Source organism: Rhamphochromis sp. 'chilingali', assembly GCF_963969265.1.
Source record: "Rhamphochromis sp. 'chilingali' genome assembly, chromosome: 22".
Taxonomy (NCBI): domain Eukaryota; kingdom Metazoa; phylum Chordata; class Actinopteri; order Cichliformes; family Cichlidae; genus Rhamphochromis; species Rhamphochromis sp. 'chilingali'.
Genome location: NC_137950.1, coordinates 20,983,554 through 21,011,302, shown reverse-complemented (window position 1 = coordinate 21,011,302; position 27,749 = coordinate 20,983,554). Strand labels below are relative to the sequence as shown.

The window sequence follows — 27,749 nt, the reverse complement described above, 5'->3', positions numbered from 1 at the left end:
TCAGGACTAAAAAGCTCAAATATCACAAGGTAATTGTTCTGAAGTTATGACACATTCACTGCATATTTTAATATCACCTTTATCATTAATCATTCCCAGAAGCAGCAGGAAGCTTTTTCAGACAAAAAGTTCTAATAGACCCACTGCACATAACCTGCCAAAGTAGCAGACTGACAGAGTTAAAAATGAACTAGTGAATAAAGCTGAAGAGAAAGACTTTCTTTGTTGAGATGTTGGTGGAGACCAACAGACAGCTATAAGGACATAAAATAAATGAGTTCTGCTGAACTGGAAAGTTGTTTCATGTCGACTGATAAATAAAAGGCAACGTCAAATTATTGTTGTGTTAACAAAACCAATCTGACAATGATTCTTGGGTTTTTAACTTAAAAAAAAAAAAGGTTTTTCTGTGAGATCTTCTGGCTTAAAATGGCTTCTCTTAGAAATTCCACTTAACCCCTACCCCTCTTGTCCTCTTGGAAGTTTTTCCTTAGAGTTGCTGACCCACTATTACTCATTCAAGTCATCAAATGAGCCACAGTGTGGAAAAAAAGCCATGGGTCATTACTGTCCACGGGGCCAAAGTGTGAAACCCCTGTAAAGCAGGTGGTTATGGTTTAGCTGTCAATGTAAGTCCATGGTCACTGAGGTCACATGAAGTTGTAAATGTTGGTGGAAACAACTAGAAAGGGATCAAATGAGTGCTCCGAAGGCTTGGTGCTATAAGCCACTACCTCTGCTTACAGTGAATATAGATGGTCTCTTTTTGTTCATCAAAAGGTGTCATCCAAACAATGAATGGTAATTTTCTGCATCTTTCAAATGTGGATACGTTTTAGATACTGTGGGGTAGTGGGCTTATGGAACAAGACCCAGCAGCCACTAGCCACTGTGAGCTGATGAAGAACTGTGAGCTACCAGTTGTATCCCTATTGTTGGCAGATTCATGCCGTGTGCAGCATAATTCAGATCACAGTTTGCAGAATGATTTAAAATGGCTAGTTATGAATGAATATGATAGTGGCTTGTTTTCCTAAACTGTCTGACCTGCACTATTAAACTATAATTAACCCCAGTAACAAAAGTTTTAATCCACCAGGACTGAAATCTGCAAGTTTATTTGTTAAAAAACACAAAGTAACTTCAGAACACAGATCGAGATAAAGACATGATTCAAAGTTTGTGGAGGATGTTATGAATTTAGTCTGTCTTTAATCCTGTACTCAGAAAAAGAAAACAAAAAAGGAAGGGCACATGAGGTATACCAAATACTCCCTTTTCTGTTAGAGTGTTAATGTAAAACATTTACAGCTCTCTTATGTCACCTTGAGTTCTCAGTGTGAGGAGCAGGAAAAAAACATTGATCAAACACATTCTGGAGGATGGCGACAAATAAAAGAGTTTTTCTAATTTGCGGCAAAGCTAACACCTGCAGTATTCAAACAGACTCGAGTATAAAGACTGTGAGATCAGCCAGACATTGACAAGCTTATTTTTCATTGAGCTGAACAGCAATTTAACTCCAGCAAGTGGCTGAATATATAAACTAGTATTCAGAATTAATCTCTTTCCAGCTATTTGCTAACAGGCAAAAGCTTGTTGGGTAAGATTCTGCTGAGGCAGGAGACTGAGTGTGAATCAAAGATTCAAACGCGTGCTACAAAGTGTGATCTTAGATTCAATTGCTCAGTGAAGCTCCTCACACCCCCAAAGCTGTTCCGAAAAGTAAAGGATCACAATCGGTATGGAGTGTGTGAATAAGCTTGTGAGACCAACACACCATGGCGTCGACTGCTGGTGTGCTTTGCGTGTGGCTCAGTAGGGTCCAGCACTGAGTTATTCCCTGGTATTTTTGCTCAGGTTAAAGCAGAACAGATGTGATTTTCACATCTGCGGGAACACGCTCATGAAGCTATGCCAAAGACTTCAGCAATGTGACTCAGGTGGCAGACAATGTCTGTTCTGAATTCCTAAAGGAATCTGGCTTGCAGCAATCCGACGGACTAATGAAAGCACAAGAATCTAAATTGAAAAGCAATGCAATCTCTAGTCAAATGTCCTCGCTGGCAATGATGTTGGAATGGTTTTAGAAAGATTGGGCAGGGGGTGAAAACTGCTCACAGTAAACTAGAGGTTGCTGCTATGAGCTCTGCACCTGCCATAAATGGCCACTTTCAAGGTGCCCAAAAGGATTAAGCTCGAAGCATTGCTATACAATTCTGTTTGTGTGAGATGCATATTACCTTAAATGCTTTTAAAAACTGGTATTTTTGATGGCATTGTGGAAGAAAGTACAAACTTTCGCAATTCTTAAAACAGTTGGGATGCTGTGTAAAATGTTAATATATGTTAATATAAACAGAATGCAATGATCACTTAAGATAGAAAACATGTTGAATGTTTAAAGTGAGGCATTTTACTATTTCATGAAAAATATGAGCTCATTTGGAGTTTAATGACACCAACACATCTCAAAAACATTGGGATGGGGCCACCAAAAGGCTGGAAAAGTAAAAGAAACAGATGGAGGAAGATTTTTCAGCTAATTAGGTTAATTGGCAAGAGGTCAGGGAGATGACTGGGTATAAAAAGCAGATCTTGGAGAAGAAGATTTTAACAGAAGTGAAGATGGGCAGAGGTTCACCAATCTGCAAAAAACTACATCTACAAATTTTGCAATAATTTCAGTTTCATGTTTAATGATGTACCACTGACATGAAGTATCTCAACATCCACAAATAAAACTAATAATAAAATGATTCCAGGAAACCTGGAAAAATCTCTGTACACAAGGGACAAGACTGAAAATCAGTATTGGATGATCTTGATCTTTGGTCCCTCAGATTACATAAAATGACAGAGGTGGGTTGCTAAGTCCTACAGAGCTCCAAAACGTCCTCTACCACTGATATCAGCACAAAAGCAGAGGGAAGCTCCATGCATTGTGTAGGTGGCCCGTTTTGTGCATGTGGTGTGTAAGATTTTAAAGGTTGTTTTCTGAAGCTAGAACAGGTAGCTAGTTAGCAGATGAATTACAAAAACATTATCCTGGTGGAAAAAAGTGAGTCCAAACCCACTTTAGGCACCAGGCTGTAAACATGCTGATTTTTGCTGTGAGGATTTCACCAAGGGGCTCTACAGGGATCAGCTTACGTTTCAAGCCAGCATCAAGAAGCCATCCGAGGAGAACGGCAGATTTTGGCACATCTGCATTGGCTATCATCTCTCTAACTACGCCTTTTGTTTCTTGTCTTTTTGTTTCCCCTGTCAGTTGGGACTCAGACAGTATTATAATGCTAAATTTAGCAGAGTAATCTGTCCATGGGGAATTTGAATGTAGAATTTAACCAGCGATCATGATAATACATGAATGATGGTGGAGAAGGGAGAATTTTCTTTGTCAAAAAAAAAAAAGAAAAAAGATTCAAGCATTTCATCTGGCAGCTGTTTTGGTATCACTGTATAATAGAGCTCAGCAACTCATTCTGATGTCGTGTTTTTTTAAAAGTGAATATTTTATATAAATTAAAAAAGAAAAACCTAACTGTTGGCTATGCTGACTTTCCTTGTTTAAAAAAATCACTAAGAAATCCCCCAAAATATACAAAGAACTCTAAACTTAACTGAAAGCTACAGAAAAACCCCACTACTGACTAAACTGCAAAGCATCTAACTTTGCTTTAAATTTTTAAAATTGCATTTAAAAAAGGTTTGCATCAATAACCCAGAAGCCTGCTGCAGAACAGCACAAAAAAAGCAGAGAGATTCTGAGACTAAGTTTGGAGATTAGCAGCGTATACCAGAGCATCTATAATTCATGTGATTGTTTGCGGCTGCGCTGACTGCTCATCTGATTGCTACACTGCTGAGGCCTTGTGCCGATATTTGCATGAAGAGAAAAACATTTGAATATATTCATACCCGCTTCCGACTGCTGTTCCTTAGCAACCGTAGTGAAGCGAGTTGAAAGCAGTATAGTTTATGGTTTGTGTTTGCGTGTGCATTTCCAGCAGTGTCGTACTTACTTATTTTGCATCATGTTCATTATGATCCAGTCAGAGGGGTAGACATTTTTTCCAATGAGATCTTTGAACATGATAAATGTTTCCATTAGGAAATCCTGTGAAAGAGAGAAAGTTTTCAAAATGAGAACTGCTATTCTTCCTACTTCCAAGATAAGAGTAATCTGAAATGAACGGTTTGTCGTCCGTGGCTTTCAGGCAGAAACGGGTTTTAGATTCGTTTTAAAGGTCAAGGTGACTCGTGTATTTCTCTTTTGCAGGTAGCACACAAAACTAATAATCCAGTATTTTGTTAATATTACACAACTAATATTCATCAGATATCTGGGTAACACCTACAATGACCATTACCATTTAAAACATAGCATTAGTCATATCTACTCTGTCTGCACTCCCTAACTTTACATGTTTTAAGGGTTACAAAGTCACAATTAAAAGGCATCACGCACTCACCACTAAGATTATTGGATTCACCAAATATAAGCCAATCACATGGGAGAAACTCAATGCATTTAGGCGTGTAGACAGGCTTAAGTATTTCACAAACTGCTCATCTTCTTCCACACACATCCGTCTCTAGGGTTTACGTAACTTCATTTGTTGCTTATTTTATGTACTGCCTGTTAATATCAATTTAAAAGCAATTCCTACTACTGCTTTATATAGTTTCTTTGTTTTTTTAAAAATTATTGTTTGCATGACAGTTTAACATCACCAGGGTTGCAGCAGAAAGAACATGGGCTGAAATAGTTGTACAAGCCTTGAAAATACATCAAATAAACCCATTGATGTAATGGAATACACGGCTGTAATTACGTTTAGCTTCACTGTGCTTTATTGGTGGGCCAGTGATATTGATAAGCTTATTAACTTGCACCATCAGCAAATTCTTTTTTTTGTTTCAGGTTACAGCTTTCTTCTCCGGAAGGAATAACCAGCGCTACACAGCTGTGCATGTTTACTATTGCCATCTGGTGCCGATGTCCCTTTTTATGAGTCTTACCAAATTAATTGTGATTACAATTGTTATGTTCAGTGACGCCACACAACAAAAAGATATCCTCATCTGGGCTACAGCCAGCATCAGGATCTATAAGTGACCCATAGCCGAACCATCTTCAGGTACCACAAACCTGCAGAAAGATTCACGTTCATTACAGTGATTCCTTACCCTGCTATGGGAACTGGATAAGGAGTCCCAAACTGGATTTTCTTCTAAAATCCACTGAAAATATTACATTTAAGCCTCAATAAAAAAACAAAAAGCAAAACATGCAATTAAAATAAATAGTGCTTTTAAGAGAGAATGGGATGTCAGTGCATGCCAACTCAGTCACACGAGTACAAAAAAAGTGATTTTTCAAATTACAAGCAATGCCAACGTATCTGTCAGTGTGCGTTTTATAAAGCTTCGCCTGACTCAGATTCGTGTTCATACGATGAAAAAATCTCCAAAGAGCAAAAGCAAACAGAGTGGAGTAACTGAATGCTAATCTGGCAGGAGATAGGAGAGAAAGGCTGCTTTGAGGGCAGAATTATTCTGAGCTGAAACCCATAACCTCTGCGAGATTTATCCCTCCTCCACAGCTTGTTGGTTGCAACAAGTGATCATTTTCCCTCAGGAGCTACTATCACCAAGAGGAAGTGCAATACATGTATCGGCCCAAGTGCAAGGACTAAGAAAAATTCAATTTCATACTTTATTGCAAAAGAAATTGTATTTTTTCCTCTATAAAAGCTCTAATCTGACTTTTGATTTCTAGATAAGACAGAGCAAAATCATTCTGAAGCACAGGCAAGTATTTTAAGTTATAAAACGACAATGTGGCCTGAAGATCCAGCAGACACAGAAACACTGACAGAGTGTACTTACCACTACATCACTCCTTATCTTGCCAAAGGTGCTGATCAGATGAGCATAATGATAGTCGTCCATCTGCCTCAGTACGCCAGTCATGCTGGCCACGAAGCTTCCCTGGAGAAGAGAAAGTAGTGCATTCAATACACAATCAAGTTTAAATTGAAGGATCGGACAGAAAGAGTCTGTCTTTGATTTTTTGGCCACTGACCACCTGACTTGACTGGATTGGATCAGAGTACTGAAGCAGGCTTGGCCTCCCAGGTTTAAAAAGGTAGGCACCCTCACCTCATGGGTGATCTCATTAACCTGCTGCCCTCCACTCGTCAGCTCTTTGTCTCCACTGATTATAATACCCATGAGGTCCCCAAAGTGCCGTCATTCATTTGCAGAGCATTATCCTGCCTCTGGTTAGTACAGTGTATATGTGCTGCAGAGAAGAGATAAGTGGATGGCAATGTGTGCAAGACTAGGTGAAAAGAGGTTGCTGCTGCCAGTCAAGTGTCATTCCTTTGATGTGAATAGACAAAGCCAGATACACACTGAAAAAAAAACAAGTGGAAGACGACTGGAAAGGCATGGTTATGAACGGCTAGAGTTCGTACTGTTTACAGCTGACAGACTGCACAAGAAATTCACATAAAAAGATGGATTACTCAAGAGATTTGTACAAAGGATAAGAATAATCAGCTACCAAGAGACCAATACAAGAACAAAAGAAAACCAGTAAGACACTAAGAGAAGATGTTTGTTGTTATCTAACAAAAGATTTGGGGCTAATTAAAAGGAAATCTAAAGAAAAAGTTACAGAATTTGCTTAAATACTTTTGAAGAATAAAAGCATACTGTAATGATTTACTGTTCCCACAGTTTTACCTCAACCAGCTAATCAAAAATGAAAAGAGAAGGTAATTAAAATTACTCTGAAAAGAAAGCATGAAAGCACACCCAGCTTAATGAATATAAGGTCTGATAAGCATTAAGATACACAAGCAGGAAGAGTGACTCTTTATCTCTAAAGTCTGCAAAAATAAGTAGAATGCTGGCTAAATGAGACGACTTATAGTGCACCCTTTTCGTGCATATCTTTATTTAAAGGCAAAATCTTGCACGAAACATATTTCAAGAACAATTCAAAATAAGGCCAAGAGTAAGGTCTTCCTGTTTGACACTTATCTAACTGGCAGTAAAGCAAGCTGCACGAGACACAGAAAGACCTTAACCAGCAGTGAAATCACCATGTCTCCATAATCTATCATCACGTGAACAAACTCCTGATTGGGATTTTAATTTGACTACCTCAGTGAAGCGAGGAATGGTTGAGCAGCTCTAAAGCAACTGATATAACATTGCTGCTTCATGGTAGTTAATCCTCACAAGGCTTTGCTAGAAAACTTCTCCTTGAGCTTTAATTAGGCCTGACCTACCAAAGCACAAAACACAGCTGAGCAGAAGGGATGCTCGCACACACACAAACTCCTGTTCTTACCTCACCTGACCTGTCTTACCAATTCTGATTTTTTTCCCCCCTCTTTACTTGGATTTTATGGTTATTTTTTGCCTTAATATCCATATAATATATTGTACTGCATTTACATTTATCATGCTTATAATAGCTAACAACATTAAGATAATAATGCAAAGGCACCAAAATAATCCTCAAATGCAAACATCATGTTTACTTCGCCTTCCCTTAATGCTATGCAATGCTGTTGACGGTTTCACTTCTCCTCTCTGTAACGCTTCACAGAAACCATGTTATATTAAAATGGAAATATTTCTCTGACACACAGAGGACCAGACTCCTTCATCTGTGAGGGCATGTAAGTTTCAGTTAGTCTCAGTTCTTCAGCACTGACGAGCACATTCAGACTAAGACTGATTAGAAAGTACCAAAGAGACAAGTGTACATACAAAGTCTACAAAGTGTATGAAGTGCCTAAGAAGTGGTTCTCTTGCCCGTCTCTATCTTTGTATGCTACTAACTGAGGAAAAAATGTTTCTGTTGCTCAATCGTATTCGGGAGTAGATACATGGATGGGTATTCCCACATACTGAGTTATAGATGATAATGGCCTTTTTTACCTCCAGAAAGGAAGTTGTGGTTTTGTTCATTTGTGTCTGTTGTATTTGTCTGGGTTATGGAAAGTGGTGGAGATGTGGGGTATTGACAAAAGCACAACCCATTACAAAAATACATTTTATTGGAATTACACATTATATGCATCTGTAATGCACTACTGTTTGAAAATTCAGTGACCAAAAGGTTAAGATATATGGGACAAAATTAAAAGGACAGTGTGCAAAAAAAAACAAACAAAAAAAAAAACACACTACCTAATGCTTACATAAGTACTTCATATGTATTGCAGTTGCACTTGTTCTTGTTGGAGACCTGCTGTCAGCTGCAGCACCACCTTAAACAGAACCTGGAGCAAGGTGAAAGGCTGCTTCATGTGTTACTACACAATGCTCACTGAAGCTGCAGAACAATATAAGGGTAGTGTTGCTAGCTGCAGTGGAAAAAGGTTGGACTTTATTAAATTGAAGTGAATTTTTTCCTTGAGTATAAAAAGACTAACTACTCCATATAAATATATGAAAGGGAACAAAATATGGGGAAAACATGCAATATAAAATATAAATATATGTATATGTAGCGCAAATAATTATTTAAGTGCTGTTGTAGTGCAAAGGTTACATGAGCTATCTATAGCTATGGGAGACCACCCAATCATTTATTGATGACAAAATCCTTATAAAATGCTGGTGCAGTTCAAATTACAAAGAAGCAGTCATTTAAAAAAAACAAAACACGTCAGCCTCCTCTACATGCATAAATTAACTGGTAATTACCTGGCAACAGATATTGAATGATGCTGTGGAGAAAAACAAAAGTAATCTAAAAAGTAGTGTTTTTACTTCCAAAGAAGTAATGTATTACTCCAAAAAATGATGACTTGAATGTTTTTTTGACTAACAAACCCAACACTGTTTATTAGAGTTTGCTAATAAATGTCACAGGAGCTTCAAAGCAGCCAGCAGTCACTGATGCATGCTCCAGCAACACCCTAGCCCATACAGACTCAAATGGTTGGATGAGCTGGAGGATATCCCACATTTGTTCTTTTTCTTATGTTCAACTGTGAATGAATCTCCAAGATAAAGAGCCTTCAGCAATCCTGATGGAAAATTAAATACAGGTGAGGAATCTTGCAACCATATTTCCAAATTGCCGTGGTACACAGGGAGAGGCCCTCCCAGCAAAAGAAATACAGACGGCTCTCTGTGCAGCAATTAAGATCTAGATGCGAGGCAGAAACATGAGTCACACCAGCTGTTAAGGCGTAATGCGAGCAATGGAGATGTGTGTTTGGAGGGAACCAGGAGGTCTCTAGAGGCCAACCAACCAAACTCTTCACTTTTATCACTGGGATGAATCCAGTAATGTTACCATGACAACTCTTTTATTTCATATAGGGGGAGAAAAAGAATGGAAGTAAGTCGAATAAAGCAGCGTTAGAGAAGAAAGGTTCAGAAAAGAAAAGAGAAAAAAAGTGTCCCTCACTGGTAAGAAGTGGGTCGATCTTTTCTGATTTTGTTATAGAGGGGAGAAGGTATGTGACACACTGAGGAGCACCAAACAGACCAGTTGCAGAGGAGGAAGTGATAGAAAATGCATTTTACTGGGCTGCTTGCCTAACGAAACGAAGAACAATAACCACAAAAAAATAACAAGACTAAGAGAAAAGAAACTGAAAGGTTTAGAAATGATGAAATATATCTTTTTGCATTTTAGTTACAGGGTCACTTTAATTATGTGACACGTCCGGCATGTTTTGTGGGGTTTGTATTCAAACTCGAAGGCTGAAATTATTTGAACTAAACACTTTATAAAAAGGAGTTATTTTATGATAAATATTCTGGGTAAAATGACACTCTGTATATTAATGAAAATTGAAATCAAAAGGATTTGAAATCACGAATTATGCTGAAAGCTCTTTGAAGCAGTGTAGGCCAGAAAAAAAAAAAAACTATTACCAGGATGAAAAATGTAAAAACAACAGTTTGGCATTTGCTATTTCTGGTGAAGAGAATGTAAAAGTATAAGAAGTAACAGTAGAGCAAAAGTAAATTCATAACACAACACAAGTTAATGTCAAAGGTTTGTACATCAGCTGGTTTTTGCAAAACAAATCTCACAATCCAAAGCCTGTTTGAAGCTAAGATAACAGATGAAAGAATTTATAGTGATCTGCACTTTGTATTATATCTAAATAACATTTTTTTTCTGGCTGTTGATTTTTTAAACAGTAATGAGATGGATAGTTTGCGTTACAGTCAAATGATCAGGAACAAATTATAGACAACCAAAGCCAGAACGCAAATGGTATCACAGAGCGCTCGGATCAAAAGGACGACATATCTCAAAAGTATCTAAAAGACAAGCAGCCCATCCAATTAAAATACTACCCAATTATAAGTTAACCATCTTTCTTATGAAAATTAACATAATGATAGCTCATTAAGTGAGCTGGGTGCTGATAATAGAGCACCGTCATTACTGATCAATCTCTCCAATATAACATTGTGCATGCTAGCAAGGCATTTTTTTTTTTTTTAAATCTATAAAAGGAAATATTAATCTCATGGCCTCAAACTGAAAGGAACCATAACTTTTAGCCTCTTCACTGAGCTACTGCAGGAGATGATGAAGCAGCAGAAGGACAAGACCAAATTGTTCATGACGCTTATGGAAACAGTCATTTAATGGCCGCCAACTGAGCCGTCAATCTCAATTCATTTATCTACTGAAACAATTTCTCAGCCTGAACAACAGTCAACAAAAAGTTTACAGGTGATATCTATCACTGAGTCTAGGAGCTGGAGATTTCCCAAACCCTGCCTCCATATCTGTCTTATGGGCAAATGAAACAGATTCTTAGAGGAAATGAAAAAGCGGTGATTAGAGGGCAGTGCCTGATCCATCATATGCGGCTCTCTAGCTTGCATCTCCCTGATAATTCATCTCACTTTAGCGCCTGACAGCAGAGGAGCAAAAATTGATGTTTGCTCTGAAGGGCTGCCCTATTAACAGAGCATTGTTTTAAGCCTTTAATTAAGCCAGTGGGGAAATGGCACAGCGGTATATAGAGTCGTACCAAGAGCCTCAACGAGTCTCTGAACGAGGAAAAACTGACACAATAGCAGAGGGAAAAAAAAGATGAGAACGAGGGGTTGATGACCAACAGGGATCCAAATTACTCCCTCCTCCTCTCCATTAGATTCAAGCTTGATGCAATATGATTTTACTGGCTCATTATGATGGAAATTACAACAGCACAAAGGAAACCTCGCATGGGCACCATGCTATTTAATCTTATAAGAACAACACCTGTGCAAGCAGAAGTGATTTGGGCTGCTAAGTCACGGAGGTTGTAAGGAAAGTGCAACGCACCCAACGACACACAAAAAAGATTCCAGTTTAAATTCTCCCCAATTTGCCTCCTCGCTCAGAGAAAGCATTAAGAGTTGCTGCAGATGAGATTCAAACATTTCCAATGAGGTGATTTTGTGAGGAGAATTCAAATTAAAAGATGACTGGCATCAGTAGTGCCTGACAAGAGAAAAACAGGTTAGAAGGAATGCAAAAAGATAGAGAAATCCAGAAATTAGCTTTGCGTCAACTATATTTAAAATGTCCAATTAAAAGTTTCTGTTATTATACTCATATTATGATTATAGGTCATGGATTCCTTCATCACAAACATATATTATTCATGTTCTTGAAACTAAATATACGTAAATGGAATCGAAAAAGAACAAAGGACCAAAGACAACAGCACTTTTCACACTGGTCTGTCAAACGCAGGCAGAGCTGACACATACAATGTACTTGGCCACCGCTACACAATTCAGCTAACCCGCTTGGCTCCGACATCAGGCCAACAAGGTGGCAGGCAGGAGGGTCAGCCAATGGAAACAAGTTGGAGAGCCAGCTGAAGCCATTCACACTTCATTTGGGCTTTTTTTTTTTGCAGCAGCAGTGGGTTTGGTTCAAGTTCAAGTTCAACTTTATTGTCACTTCAACCATATACAGTTTAAAAATACACAGTGAGGCGAAACAACGTTCCTCCAGGAACCAAGGTGCTACAAGACAAGTTAGTGCAAAAAAAATAATAATATATAATATATCAAACAATGCAGCACCAGTTTTGGCTCCGGAGTGGCCGCTGCGTGCTACTGCCGCGCCGCCATTTCGATAGTTCGATAGTGTTGGTGCTTGGTGATGTCCAGATAAACACTTGACAGTAGATAATATGTGCAGAAAACCTGGGCAGCCAGCCATGAAAGTGACCCGTTAATTCATTCATTCAGATGGGATTCGGCTAAGACAAGCTTGAGGAAGCACTTTCACATCAAAGCCAATACACTTCCTTGAACAGACAACTTAATTTATATAGGGAACCCCACTGAATGAAGGCGACTTTCTTTGACAAGAAAGCCCCGTCTCTACTGCCAAACACGCATCATCCACCGAAAAGGAATGAGATCTTACCGACCATTGCTTGGTCAGTGTGACAGATTCGGAGATGAACTAGAGCACGAGTGGGATAGCGAAGGTCAATAATATGTTGCCATGTTTTGATGCCACGAGACCCGAAACTGTTTGCTATTAAAGATTAAAACCAGCTTTTAAAAAGATGTGGTTGAAGACAGTCCACGATTTCAATTGGCTGTTGGTGGTCAGTGAGCCTGAGGCAGAGACAGAAAATCAGACAGATTTCTGGAAGAAGCTTTAAAGCTCACAATGCACAGTCTGTTCGAAACACACCACAGATGCCCTGACACTTTGTTTAAAAATCAAATGTTATTAAGGATGAAATGATCGAAATAATCAATGTGTAAAACTGTATATAGGGTTTAGAGGTGACTACTAATCTAAATTAGTATGCAGTATGCTATATGGTAATGTGTAGTTTAAGAACAGGTAAGGTCTTCTGTCAAAAGACTTGATCAAATTTAGTAAATAAGGATTACAATGAAAGGAAAAGAACCGAATCAAACAATTGTTCCACAAGGTAATGCTAACAAAATGTTTGGCAATTAGTGTGAGAGCAATTTGACCTGAGAAAAATCATTGAGAGTAGTGACAGTAAGATATCCGGCCCTATCGAATCAGTGACCTCTCTGGACAAAGGTATGACCACAAGGTGAGGCAAATTTACATTAAAATGTTAAAGCAAAAATCCACAATTTATGTAAATATATTCAAGTACGGTGATAGTTCATTGCATTTCACTGCTCCTTCCAATCTATGCTAACATTTGGTTTTTTCATCACTTTGTCTCTTCTCACAAGGTAAAGTTAAGTTGTTCTCTGAGGTTTTTGAATAGAAAAAAAAAAAAAGAGTACCGTATACATAAATTGGTTTGTGCTTATGTCTTCCAACAAACAAATACATACTCATAAATTTAGAATCAAACCATTAAAAGTACACAGAAGAGGGCATCGGTTTGCAGAAGCTGCCATGTTGCCATGTCCCATCATCTTGAGTACAGTGGCCGAGATGGACATCGTCGTTCCGCCTAATCGAGTTATGTATGTTGCTAGAGACCAGCCACATATGCACAACTTCTAAGTTAGTTTTGTAACATTTATGTAATTGCTGATGCATGCTCAATCATTCAGGTAAGTAAATCGCAAAAGATTGATTCCTTTCATCTGGATGTAGCACTTGGATGAGTGATGAATCTCAGTTTAACAGCTGGTGTTAGGCTTGAGTTTCCTAAAAATCACAGTAGTAGAAACACACGGCCGTTATGGTGTAAAGTCTAAATTTTAGTATCAATGATCTTTCTTGGATGACCGAAACACGTTTGTACTAATGCAGCCACCGTAGCTAGGACTTGAGGAAGGGTAAGAAAGTTGACTGCAAACTGCAATCTGCTGACATCTAGTGGTGAGATTTTATACAATGTACCTTTAATGACATCATGTGATGTTATTAAAAGGTACAGTTATTTGGTAGCCAAATTCTAGAGATATCAGCGTCCAAATCCAAAGAAATATTAAAAGGAAAACAGAACTCTATCTAATGAAAGCAAAGAGTAGATTTTACTGCAACAGTAGACAATCACAGCAAAATTACAAATCACACAATCTATAAATCTATTTACAGGCTAAGCAAAAAAAACTAGGTCTGGATTTTCCATTGATCACAGTCCTGTCTATAGTGTGCATGTAAGGACAAGGACATCAAACAGGAGGCCCCTGAGGATTTAGCTTTGAGGTAATGAAATCAATACGAGAGGAGAGTCACTCCAGCGACTTGTCCTTTGCCACCAGTATATCCATCTGAGAAACAGTTTGCTTACACAAGCAGATCGCAGAGCAGATTCCAATAAAAGAAAATGGCAAAGCCTATTCTGTTCCTACTAACAGTAGACATCATCTCCCAGAGGAGTTCTACCCATTAAACAAATGCCATTACCCTGGGTTCAAATCTAAAACACTTTCCAAGAACTGAGATGTTCCAAGGTCAAATCTTTACAAACATAATGCAGCTCTTTGTGTTAAACTTGCAGGTTTTCGCTGCTTGGCTGAGCAGTAACAAGGCTGTGAAGCAGATGCTTTACTGTCATTCCAAAACAAGAACCCAGACTCATAAAACCGTGCTGTGAGAGCAGCGTTCAGCACCTGGAAGGTGCAGTCAGTCGGGAGGCAGGGGTGTCTTATGTGACGTTGCAGAAAAGTGAGATGAGGCAAAGGGGGGAAAAAAGAATAGCAAAACTTTCTTTTGTGTGTCATAAAGGACTTTGCGGCGAGAGCTGTGATGCCGTAAGTCGGCGATAAACAACGGGAAGGAAGTCTGATGAATGTAAATGTGAACTGAATATAACTGTCATACACATCTCCCCTTTTTATTCTATAAAAATCTTTGGGCCTGTTCTGCCACAAATGACTGAGCTGTCCACTTGGCTCATTAGGCTGAAACTGAACTGTGTTCCTGCTGTCAAGGATAAAAGACATTTAACGGTGACACAGGAAGTATTTCCATGATCAAATAAAAATCATTAAATGTGATCCAGTACATGAAAAACAGTGTGATAAAAAAAAAAAAAATAGAATAGCTTTATATAAACTTGCTTTTACTAAATGAAGTTGACTAAATTATAATTCTAATTTCCAGCCTAGAAAAAGATTGTTACAAATGGATTCATTCAATCAGTTTGGAATGTTTTAAATGTATTTCTCATTCATAATACATCCATTTATTAAGAAAAATGATGGATGCATTTATTGAAGCGTTCTTACAAATCAATGTTATTATTTCAAAACGTTTTACAACTGTTTAAATTTCATGTCATATTTTAAATTTTCTCCTGATCATTGATTTCTAGCCCTCAGTAACAAATGTTGACTTCACAGTTGCATGAACGGAGAAAGAAGTGACTCTTTACCCTGTTTGGTAAGGAAAGATGTGTGCCCTTTATTTGCTTTTGGTACCTGTAATATATATATTTATATAAATGCTCACACATACAGACACACGCACACTTACTTCACAGCAGCTGCTGTCTGGAGAGCTGCAGCTCATTACCATGGTACCTGAGGCTTATAGCAGAAGTTGGGTTTTCCCTGTCAGTGACAGCATGAGCTATGGCTCCAAAAACATCCGACCAAGCATACACGGCTACACTTTTACATGATCAGGGTTTCACCGAGTGTATTATTTCCCTCCTTCCCCATTATGGTAACTAAATAATACAAAATGCACCACAGATCCAATTAAGCCTAAATAAAGCTGCATATTCCCTTATGAAAACTGGTATTTTCCTGTGACAGATGGATAAATACCTGAAAGGGGAACGGGCAATAGAAGCTCTGTAATAGGCAGTTGGGAGGGAGGGAAAGCAAATGAAATTTTCCCCTCACACAAAGAAAAAAGCTGTAGGGAGGTGACAGAAGGTGAATGGACTTGCAAGAAAACTCTCAAGGGTAACACATGACAAGCATCACCATACGGATGCCAAGAAACTCAAAAGAATCAAAAACACAGGTGTGAAGAATGACAAATCTCAAAAACATCGGTCTGTGTGTGAGGTAAGGTGGCCCTCAACAAAGCCATTCAAAGTTGGAATTTATTTCTGCTCCTGACAAACAAAGCAAGGCTTCGAGGATATGAGGTAAAGATGTGCATATGCACTGTAAAAACGATAACTAGCAATTGTTGATTTCACTAAAGTTTTTAAATTAAACTGACTTAGAAATAAAACTTTCCATTTACAACCTAAAAAAGCTTGTCTACCCAACAAATTTCTTTCATTGTTGTCCTAACTAAGATTTTCTAGACAGCATAACAAAGATTATCAACTTTTGAGCAGAGTTTCTGAGTCAAGTTGGGAACCAGTGGGAAACCCCGTAGATGACTGGCACATGTGGTCTGAACAAGTTTGAACTAAACCAAACGGACTTTCAACTGAGCCTGAGCAGACCTGAGCTGTGTGATAGTGGTTTACCATGTGTTCTAGACTAAAAACCTCCTAAGAAAATTTGAACCATCGTGGCTAGATTTGGATGTAAAATGCAATTTTTCGACCATTGAGGATTTTCACTTCTGCAGTTTTGGACAGGTGCTGGAGCTGCCAACCATTTACCCTAGCAGGTAAGCTAACTACATGTGTTATTAAGATTTTCTACAAGCGCCTAGGCTGCATCCTCCTGAGGACCCGGGAGGATGGAACTAGTAAAACACTGAAAAAGGCCAACTATAGCATTTTTAAGTTATCTAAGTGACTTAATTGACCCCCCCCTTGGCTAGCTATCGAGCTGGTGGGTAACAGACGTCTCCGAAAGCGTCGGAGCACTTTTGCAAGTATATGTTGTCTTAATAAACTGAACAGATATTAGCAATTTACACAGCTACATTAACGCCTGAAAATATCTTAAAAGTTTATTTTGTGACCCAGAAAGAGTAATATTAAAACTAATTCCACAGATAGAATTTGCACATGCGCAATAAGGATCGGGGAGTCCGATCCGTAACTTTTTTCTCTCGTTTTTTTTCTACATTATATTGAAATGTTTCAATATTGCAAACATTTTAAGAGATGCTTATTATAAGGAGGACGTATTTCTCGGACGCATTTAGAGGAGTCCACTATGAATTTGGGCAGCCTTCGTCGCGCCGCTGTGTCGTAATCGGGCTACAAGCAGCCTCTGAAGGTTTTAGCTCAGAGAAAGACTTCAGTAGATTCATTGCTGGACATCTCTATAATGACTTTACTGTGAAATGGGAAAATGTTGTATTTTGTTTCTTTCGAAGGCAAAAAAAAGAAGATGTTTACTTTATAATAAACTTATTAGTTATCTTAGCTAAATTTTATTTTCACAAATGCAAATACAGTAACAAAAAACCTAATTTTAAACATTACTATAATGATGTTTTATGTTACATAAAATTGATTAGTGGATCACTTAACAAAAAGGCTATGAAAACTATTACCATTTGTAGTAATTACAAATTATTTGAATGTATGTAATTCTTTGTATTACACCCCCTGGCATATGTTAATTTTGTTCTGATTGTATACATGTTCTGTATACTGTTTCTTAATAAAGTTTAACATTTAAAAAAAAAAAAAAGGTTTTAGCTCAGAGTAGTGGCCAGTGCAAAAAGTAATGTTTAATGTTAAACACTCTGAAATTCAGACAGACATCACTAAATGACGGTATCTCACACTGGCTTTTTACAGCACTTCTGCCATGGTAAAACTTATTAGCTTATTACCCGTTTTGTAACCAGTTTCAATGTTATCTTTGCATGAAAACGTTATGTTAACCTTGACAACAAACTGGGCCAAGCACGCGTTGTTATGGAGACTCTTTCATGGGTCGGTGTAGGATATGTGCGCCAATTATATGACAGTGATATAAGTATGCCCTCAACATTGATTATCCAAAGCAGATGAGTTTACCTTTGAAGCAATTCAGGGCATCTTTTTTGAACTCGGTGGCTCTCGATGCTCACAGCGCATAAGGTCTCTAAAAACAAAGCTTTTGCTGTGACTGTTAACGGGGAAGCCAGACATGAGTTTAACTTGTTCTTAAACATGTTCAAGTGCATTGTAGAGTCATGTAAAAAAACAAAACAAAACCCAGTAGTTCAACCCCTTTCCCTCTATATAATCGTTCATTTTACCTGATAGTTCACTGTTCATTGATGGTAACATTTCTAATAACTTTTGACTTCTGTAGTTCATCATAGTGAGCCCATGTAAAATGTCAATGTCTGGGTACAAAGGCAATTGTTTGTTGCACTACCCTATTTAGTGTGCAATAGTTAAGTTAAGCTTTTACAGGACAGTCAGGGTGTGAACGTGAATGACTAAGCTGCTGGACACTTTTCTTTTTTTCTGGACTCTGGAATTTTAATGTCTCTGCTGGGGTGCTCAAAGCACCCTAAAGAAACTGGCAACACGTTTTTTTCTGTTTGTTTGCTTTTTTTACAGAAATTCACCCCACTGCCCATGACCTTCTGAAATATACTGAAAGCACTGTTGAAAAAAATAAATACGTTTTTACATAACATTCAGTTGTGCTTTGTTTTATTCTATATCTGTTTGAGTGTTTTTTCAAGTACGATAACAGCATACATTTTTCTTTATTAATATTGGTAAATTTTCAACTCACTGGAGTAAGAATTGTATGATTATTCAACAAGAATATCTGTGTTTGGTGAATTTAGGAATACATGGCCTTGGAGGGAATGATTGTATGTTAATTCAACAGGAATATCTTTGTTTGGTGAAGGCAGAAATACATGGCATTGAAACCAGAATTTCTTTGTTAGACTTACAGGATTATCCTAATTAGGTGAACAAGTAGATCCAAGTTGGCAGAACATGAAAATATTAGTTAAGTCAACTACAGTTGGCAGAAGTTGAGAAAACTCAAAAATCTCTTGCATCATGTTGCCTTGAAATTTTAAGTTTTCTCAACTTTTTCTTTTTTACAGTGTGGTTTTGTGATGTCACTGATATAACTGCTTTATAAGATTATAAGATAAATGGATGGTGCACGAACCTGATAGATGTAGCCAAAACTAAAGCTCTACTTTCTCCACTGCAACCTCCCTTCCTCCCTTTGCACTCTCCATCTCTCTTTTTCGCTCTCATGTTCCCTCCCCCTTTCACTTAATCTCTCTCTCTCTCTCTCTCTCTCTCTCTCTCTCTCTCATTGTCTCTCACTCTCTCTCTCTCACTCTCTCTCTCTCTCTCATTGTCTCTCACTCTCTCTCTCTCACTCACTCACTCACACACACACTCACTCACACACACACAGGCTCAGAGGCAGACAAACAGAATAGAGGAGAAAGCCAGAGAGCAGAACTGCGGCGGCACGATGGGGATATTCAGCCTGCGTGGGCTCCGTCGCTGAGCCGTCCGGAGTTCAGCCACAGTATGTGTGTGCCTGCTCGTGTGTGAGTGTGTGCATGCATGTGTGAGTGAGTGAAAGCCCCTGCCGACACCGTGTGGAGAAAGGGAAGAAGACGAAAAGAGACCGGGTGGAGAGAAGGGGGGAAAAAAAGAAAAAAAGAGGGGGAGTGTTGACTCTGTCTCGGGCTTAGAGGAGGCTCACGCTACTGGATCATAGACGCCGATGTGCAACAACTACTCCCAACTACTGCTGCCCCTGCTCCACCTGCGTGCCACTGCCTGACTGTCCTCTTTAACTTCTGCCATGGCATAGCCTCCTCTTCCAGCTCGCTTCTGATCTACTGAGGAAACAGGCATGCATGGGCACAACCAGGGATCTAGGCTATCACATCCTTTACGTCAGTAATTCACAGTCTGAGGTAAGTTGCTCTTCTCTGCTCTTGTCCTCTCCTCCATTTCACCTCTTAGTCTGCATCTGAAAGGGGGGGGAAGTCTGCTCATATAACCTATGGAGTGGGAAATCCAAGAAATCTGCTTGCTCAGAGGAACTGAGCCCTGGATAAGCCATAAGGAATATTTTCAGTCAAAATGTTCTCTTTAGTCAGATGATCAAATATCAAATCTGGGTGACAGATGAAAGGAGGTAAATCTCAGATGGATTTTACACTCAGATGCCTCTGCTCGGGTGAAGGGAAAATTCAGGGAGCGCTTATGGAATGTGCTGGTGCTGACTTTAACAGACAATTTACTCACTTCGGAAAACTTTACACATGAAAATATTTGAACTATTGGTTAATTTTGCGTCTGGAGGGAGGGGAGGGGGTGGACTAAATGCCAATGCTTGCTGACATTTATCAGATCTCGAAGGTCAGTTTTTCATTTCCAAGAGGATTTTGATCCACATTTTACCTGACTGAAGCGGCATACAAAGCTAAAACAGTGCTTGCGTATGAGGAATTGCATGATGCTGCATTTCCTCTCAGCTAAGTGAGCTGAGTTACATAAAACACGCCGATATCGATGTTCAAATTAAGAATTTGTGAATTATTGCATTAAGCTGCTTTCCCACGTTTGGCTGCAGCAGTGTTTTAAAAGCAGGGAGCATGCAGCACAGAGAAACACGTAGTGAAAGCTGGGCATCACACAGCTGGCTGCATCTGATGAAGGACCTCCAATGGACACTAATCGAGATTAATGGAGTTGGTGAAGTCACCATCTCCTTAAAGATTATTGGTGCATTTGTGTGTGTGGGGTGATAAGATGTTGGCACTGGGTTGCCGGTGTTTAGGGGGTGAGAGGGAACAAGGGCTGCCAAGAGCCCTCACATCTCAACTGTCCTTCAGTTGCCACACAAAACGCATGTCAGTCCCACTCATTCCTACAAACCTCTTGCTATCGCTCTCCGTCTCCCCTTTAACCACAGCTCACATCAGCGCTCTGATACAATCTCCTGTATGCTCTATTTCACTTTCAGCAGACACTAAGAAGAAGACAGAGGGAAACAGATAAAGATGGATGGAGAAAGAGAAAGAGATATAGAGCGAGGGGGAAAGAGACTGTCTGCAAGGAATAGCAGAATAAGGCAGGAGAGGATATTGAATTTCTCTTTGCTTTTATAATTCCATTATATGAAATTACAGGGTAGGAATAAAGGTGAGAGTCCAAAAAAAGCAAAAAAATATGATTACTTTAACTGGCTGTCTTACTTTAACCTTGACGCTTGATGTCTTTATGAGACCTGGGGGATGACAGTCTAGGAGTAATGGATGCGATGGCCAAACGCTTCAAAGCTAGTCTTTATTTCTAGGAGACATCAAGCAACACTTCACCTTCTAATACTACAGAGAAAAAGAAAGAGGGACAACTGCCACACGTAAACACACGAGACAGGAGTACGCTCAGGCCATCACCTATGTCCTATCAGTGCAAATGCAGAGAGGTTCCTGGAGATTTAAAGCTGGAACAAAGTTAAAGCTTTTACGTGTGCACACAGAAAGGGAGAAATGGCAAGGGAGGGGAGGGGAAAAACACAAAACAAAAAACATTAGAGGTGGCCTGCAAAAAGTACACGCGTTTCCAAACGAGTGGTGAAGTGTGCATTCACCTCCCATCACCCCGCTCACTGGGAGGGGTACTCATTCATCCAGAAAACAAATGACTCTCCTATAAAAGAATGACTGCTTTTGGAACAAGCCAGATGTTACCTTTCATGTGCTAATAGGATTATTCATTAAGAATGAGTATTTTCACTGGGAGGACCACAGCAACGTAATGCAGTTTGGGTGAACTGTGTGTGTGTGTCGCTGAAGATGGGACCGTGTGTAGATATGTGTGGCTGACTTTGTACATCACATGAATACAGAAGGAGGCACTTCACACCTGATCTCACCTAAGTGTTGCTGCAAGTGTATGTGTGTGTGAAACATGTGCTTTCCTATTCATCTGCAGGAGAAGAGGAGTTTTTTGAGGCAAAAATGAGACAAAACTTTAAAACCAACAACTAAATATTGTGTAGCTGCCCTTTGTTCTACCAATTACAGCTTCACCTCCTCAGGGATTTAAAAGGGCACCTCTTGGGGTAGGAAATGTTCAGTGTTATTGGAAACTCTGCAGTTTGAAGGCCCACTCAGCAGCTGGGGATGTGCTGAGTCTGATGGGTGATGTCTGCATGAGTGGTATGTGTCAAAGTGCTATCCACTGCCAGGATCAATGTTTCCCAGTATAACACTGTACTAGAGCTGGGCGATATATCGAGTTTTTAAAACATATCGATATATTTTTATACGAGATATAAGATGTGACAATATCCTTTATATCGATATAGTCTATGTTACGTTATAATTATAGTTGTGGAGCCGCAAGTTTGCCTCTCTTTCGTCCACTTTTGTCTCTACGCAACGTTACTCCGCCTCGCCTTCACTGAAGACAACTCCCCCTCCTACCCCATCGTTTCACGTGCAGGCAGCGACAAGACGGACACGGCAAATCTCCGTTAACGAGTTACTGCGCATCGCCCCATGCGTGGGGCTGGACGGCGTCAACGTGCTAACGAGCTAAACATGCTAACGAGCTAACCGCGCTAACGAGCTAACCGCGCTAACCCTAAAATCCTTTCATTCTCTCAAAAGTTGATAGCGCGCCTTATGTATGAATTCTGGTTGTGCTTGGTGGCCGCGAACCGATTTTATGTGGTACGCGGCGTTCAGCAATCTGTCAAAAATGTTTGAGTACGACTTTGGTAAGCTACGGAGCTGCACCGCTTGATAGATTGTCGGCGCATTACGGCTACCGAGGAGCTTCGCGGAGTGATACGTACTGTGCATCAACGTAATATTACCGTATTGTGTGTGTATAAGGACCATAAATGGCACCTGTAAGAGACGTGGTTATGAAGCGGATTTCAAACTCCAGGCTATCAGTCACACAGTAAAACTTGGGAACAGAGCAGCTGTAAAATCTGTCTGTCTTTGTTATTACGCTCAGCGTCTTTTAGTTTACATTTTGACTGCACAATTGTGAGCTCTTTGTTTAGCACAAAAACAACCTTGTTTTCTTTTATTTATGGAGCATTATTATTTAATGAATGCTCATAATTTGATTTTGAGTAATTTTTCATGTACATCTGTGCTGTATGTTAATAAAAGTGCCTGTGTGACATCTGGGACACAGCTTTGACTAAGAACTCTTTTTGTTCTTACTTTATGGCTTAAAAAAAATATCGAGATATATATCTTATATCGCCATCCAGCTAAAAAATATCGAGATATGAATTTTGGGTCATATCGCCCAGCCCTACACTGTACTGTAACAAGACGAGGAATGTTATTCACTATGGTGATCAGTGGGGGAACTACAGTGATTTACAAATCATGTAAAACCTGAAAATAGTGGAAGACAACACACCAAATATTATAACATTTTATTGTTTTTTTTTAAATATAGCCTTTTGAATTTGTTGCGAGCGGCATGCTAAAAGAAAGAAGAAGCTGGGACAAGGCCATGTTTACTACTGTGTTACATCACCTCTTCTTCTTGACAGTGTTTTGTAAGAGCTTGAGAACTGAGAAGACCCTCTGAAAGAGAAATATTTTCCTGTTTTCTCCTGATATCAGATTTTCTCAAAAGTTTGGGGTCTCGTTCATCATTTTGTCATAACTTTTTCATAACTTTAATTATTGTGTGACGCGTCTGGATTCGAGGCCAGTAACACTAACAGACCATGGTGTTGTAATGCATGCCAAATGAAACTCGGCATTGTTTTGCTGAAATCAGCAAGGACTTTCCCTTAGAAAAAGTATATAAATTTGTATATGTATTTATATATTATATGGATAAAGTTCATATTTAATTAACAAGTCTACTAATTATGAGAAATTACCTTCTCTTGTTTTTATCTGGTGTAAAACAGGTTTGACCAACATCCCAAAATCCAGATATTAAATTTTCATTTACATAAAAGCCCCAAATTTTGACCTTTATAAGAAAAGGTAAGCAAATGTGTTGTAAACATTTTAGGTTTTGTTGTTAAAAAGGTTTCTGTTCACCAGCTAACATCTGTCAAAAGATCGTATGCACAGTTCCTGCTGTATCCAGAACAGTTAGCAAAACCACAAATGTCCCAAGTATTTAGTCATTACCTTAATAGTTATTTACACTGTCACTCAAACCAACTTGTTTGCCTCATCACACGTCAGTGCTGTGAAATATACCCTCACAAAACCTTCTTTTTTATGTGAAAATCCATAAAACATAAAACTTTCTTCAAAGAACATATCAAGTTTCACTTTCTGTGACACTGCTTTGATGTTACTGTCGTCACAATATTTTTAAGATTCAGTTGAGCTGACCAAATGACACAAGACAGAATGGCTTTAGCTGTTGTTTCCTCTGTGGTTTCTGACTATTCTTCTTGATGGATCTTTCTCCATGGTTTCATCTTCCCCTTTCATTTCTGTCTCTATTTTACCCACGTTCAATCTGCAATATCCGAACCGAGTATAAGCCCCATGTTCTTTCTATCTGCACCTGTTTCTTCTCGTCTTTTCCATCTTCATGTGTAGCTGTGTATATGTGTGGGTATTTTTTTCTTTGCTAGGGATGACAATGAGGAATGTGAAAGCAGCAGGGGAGTTCTCTAGTTACCCATCAGTTTTGAAACCTCAGTCTAGAAGGCAAAGAGACAGAAAAACACACAGAGAAAGCAACGAGAAGACGAGCACAAAACAGGGGGATGAAGACAAAAAAAAGAGATCTAATGTTCTGCAGAAAGGTGGTAAAGAAAAAAAGGTGATGAGGCAATGATGTATTGTGATTAGGCCGGGCAGTCTCTGCAGTATAGATCCTGAGGTCTGATCTCCCTCTAGAGTAGCCTGTGACGTACAGACAGACTTTCTGAGAATTAATCAAGGTCCTACCTGAGTGTGCACAACGCAAAGCCAACTAAGTACAATTCAGCAGGGACAGAGTGCGTAAAAAATAATTAGGATACAAAGTCTGGGGGCTACAGGCCGAGGATAAGAAGATCCACATAAGCAGCAGGCCAGCATAGAGTACACTATGTTCTTTTGTGAGAGTTATTCCTAGCACCATACTTAAACCATGTGTATATAATGTCTTACTTACACATGGTTTACTTTGGGATCATTAAGTGGAAGAAATAAAAACCTCAATGCATAAAAATAACATATGTATTGCAAACATAGCTTTTTTTATTGCAGAAATATAAAGTAAGGATATTGTGATCAGCGTGGATCAACAGCAAATCTGGATTGGTTCGGTCACAATTTCAGGATTCTGGCATCGAAACAAATACTGCAGTTAAGATATTATTATCATTGCTATTGGAGTAAGCTAAATCATTTTAAATCAGCCATTTGGCTTGCGGTCCACTTTAAGAAGATCTGGTTTTAAGCCAAGCTATGTTATCCAAGATGATGGGTGTAATTTTAGTTCTCCTTAAACTCAACATGATTTGTAACCAGGAGTGAAAATACGCCTTTATATTACGCTTTAAGATATCCTACAGATAGTATTTATTCATTGCTGAAATAATAATATAGATAATAACTAATGTAGAAAAAAAAATAATGGAAGGAAGCATCATTGAATTAAACATGCCTGAAACCAATCCCATAAAATCCAGCCATTTCCAGTGCAATGGCACAGCAGTAAACTACTGTTTACTTACAAAGGATTTCCTGCATGTGATGCCAGGAAAATGCACTTCCCTAATATTTTCCCTCAATACCAACTTACTGTCAAAACACCCAGCCGTCAATCCTCCTCACATCCCACTCTATGAACAAGGGTACAGCCAAGCCTGCTCACATGACACGGCACAAAGAGACAGAAAATAATAACCCAGCAATAAACCCACACTGTCAAATAACCTTACCAGTACAATCTTTTTACTGCGTAATCCGTCTGCTCTTAAGAGGCAGATCAAAGAATTTGCAAAACACCACTAAGCCCTGTATAATTATGACAGTGGAGGGGGGAAAACAGGGAAACAAAGCAGGAGTAGATGGAACTAGATTAAAGAGTTGAAAATGTCCATGACTGTGATGATACTGCCACTCATTCAGCAGCCTCTGAGATCACAATGACTTTTAATAGTGTAAAACTGCAGTGCAATTCAATACTAAACTTCAAGCTCATACAGTCTGAAAAACTCACAAAGCACACAGCTATATAAATTAATATGTACATAAAAAGTACTATTATTGATATTCTGGGAAGGCTTTTTTATAAAATGTGGAAAGCTGGCTGGAGGAATAAACAGTCATTCAGCCGTGGGAGCTCTAGCAAGGTCAGCCACTGATGTTGCTTGGGTGACAAGGCCTGGCTTTCAGATGGCGTTCCAGTTCATCCCAAAGGTCCTGAATGGGGTGGAGAGCTGAGTCTGTGTATGCAAGTTCACCCCAAAATGAGCAAGCCTTTCCTAGATCAATGCTACATACAGGGAAGCATACTTTACAAAAAATATCACTGAACTGGAGACATCAATATTTCTCAGAATTGAAACTAAGTGCTCTAAAAAGCCCCACCGTCTCAGAGTAAAAGGATATAGTCATTTACTATATGAGTAAATAGCTTAGAGTTGTACTACTTGTTCCAAGCTGCCAGGAAAATATTTTTACATTCTCTGCCGAGCGTATGTTTCAGCTGCACGATTGGAAATCCCTAAAATAGAAACATACCATTAAATGCTTAAACGAGATAGGATGCTTACATTGCTGCAGCTAATTGACATGTATAGCCGCATTTCCAGCGTTCAATCGATTCACCGGTTTTGTGATGCATACCATATTAATGAATTTTCCTGTCAGTAGAGCAGAAGCGATAAAACAAAATTAGTCAGGCTCGAAGTTAGGGTAAACATTCAATCCCCAGGCTGAGTCAGGACACGGAAATTTCCACCTTTTAAGATGTCCTCCCAGGGAGCAAAAGCAAAATTAGGAGGCTGCCATTCATCAAATAAGTGACTTGTATAAAGTTTTAAATAGGGCAAATATTGGGGTTCCATTTAATGTAAGGTGCACTGTGTAAGCGAGGACGTGCTCTGAGCGCACCACTTCTCTTCTTCTATCTAACTTCTTCTATCATACCACGATAATGAATTGCATTACTGCAGTAACCTGGATTGTCCTCGAACCATTACAGAACTTAATATAATTGTTAAACGGAAGAATATCGCCCCCAGACTAGCAATGCTCAACGGGCTCGCTTTTAGCCAAATGTGATTGTGTCCCTAGAAATTCCAAATGGTGACCTAAAGGGCCAGCGTGACAGCTATGACAGCAGCGCTGCTAAAACCAGGTCAAGTATTAAAATGTCAGTGTGCTTTGCTATGCGCATGTGACCTTGTGAGGTCTGGGTTTTTGATTATTTTTTTGGGTGGGGGGGTCTGGGTAGAAAATTGTGGGTCACTTCACCAATTAGCTTCTAAATAGAAAAAAAGGACCAGGGCCACCATATGAAAAGAGGCAGTTGTCACAGCCTTGTGTGCTGAATCATCCTGTTTATGCAAAAGGCCAGAGGGTGGTGTTGCAGCTGGAGGGGAGATACGAGTGCTGCTGCCCGTGTCTGCACCCAATGGGTAACAAATCAGATACGGGGAGCCAGGAAGACATCATTCATCCTACGGTGCTGACATGTCAAATATGATCAAATGTAAATGTGAACATGAGACAATATCACAAAACTGTACACGTTGTCATGCCGCCGCATAGGAAAGGAGGAATAGAGAGTAATAGAGAAGCAACACTGTTGCTGTTTGTGCTGACAAACTACATTCCTACCTAATGGCTCAGAACAGGGTGACATCTTGAAATGTAATCATACATAAATTTGCACATATTAAATATAATGTTTAATTTAGACCTAGCTAATACCACCGAAGTATTTATTGACCTCATTTGGAGAGAG

At 39.2% G+C, this 27,749-nt stretch overlaps 2 protein-coding genes across 3 annotated transcripts in view; one reads left to right on the top strand and one right to left on the bottom strand.

The window, feature by feature from the left end:
• Positions 1-27,749, bottom strand: part of dock1 (dedicator of cytokinesis 1) — a 206,297-nt gene that overhangs the window by 58,904 nt on the left and 119,644 nt on the right. For both annotated transcript variants that reach the window (XM_080873751.1, XM_080873752.1), the window contains exons 28-29: positions 5,896-5,997; positions 4,026-4,120 (exon numbers count right to left, since the gene is read on the bottom strand). In XM_080873751.1, coding sequence (XP_080729877.1) covers positions 4,026-4,120; positions 5,896-5,997 — 197 coding nt within the window. The remainder of the gene's footprint in view (positions 1-4,025; positions 4,121-5,895; positions 5,998-27,749) is intronic.
• The window catches only part of insyn2a (inhibitory synaptic factor 2A), a 32,297-nt gene continuing 23,816 nt past the window's right edge, over positions 19,269-27,749 (top strand). The window contains exon 1 of the mRNA XM_080873753.1: positions 19,269-19,741. The gene's annotated coding sequence lies outside the window, so the exon portion shown is untranslated. The remainder of the gene's footprint in view (positions 19,742-27,749) is intronic.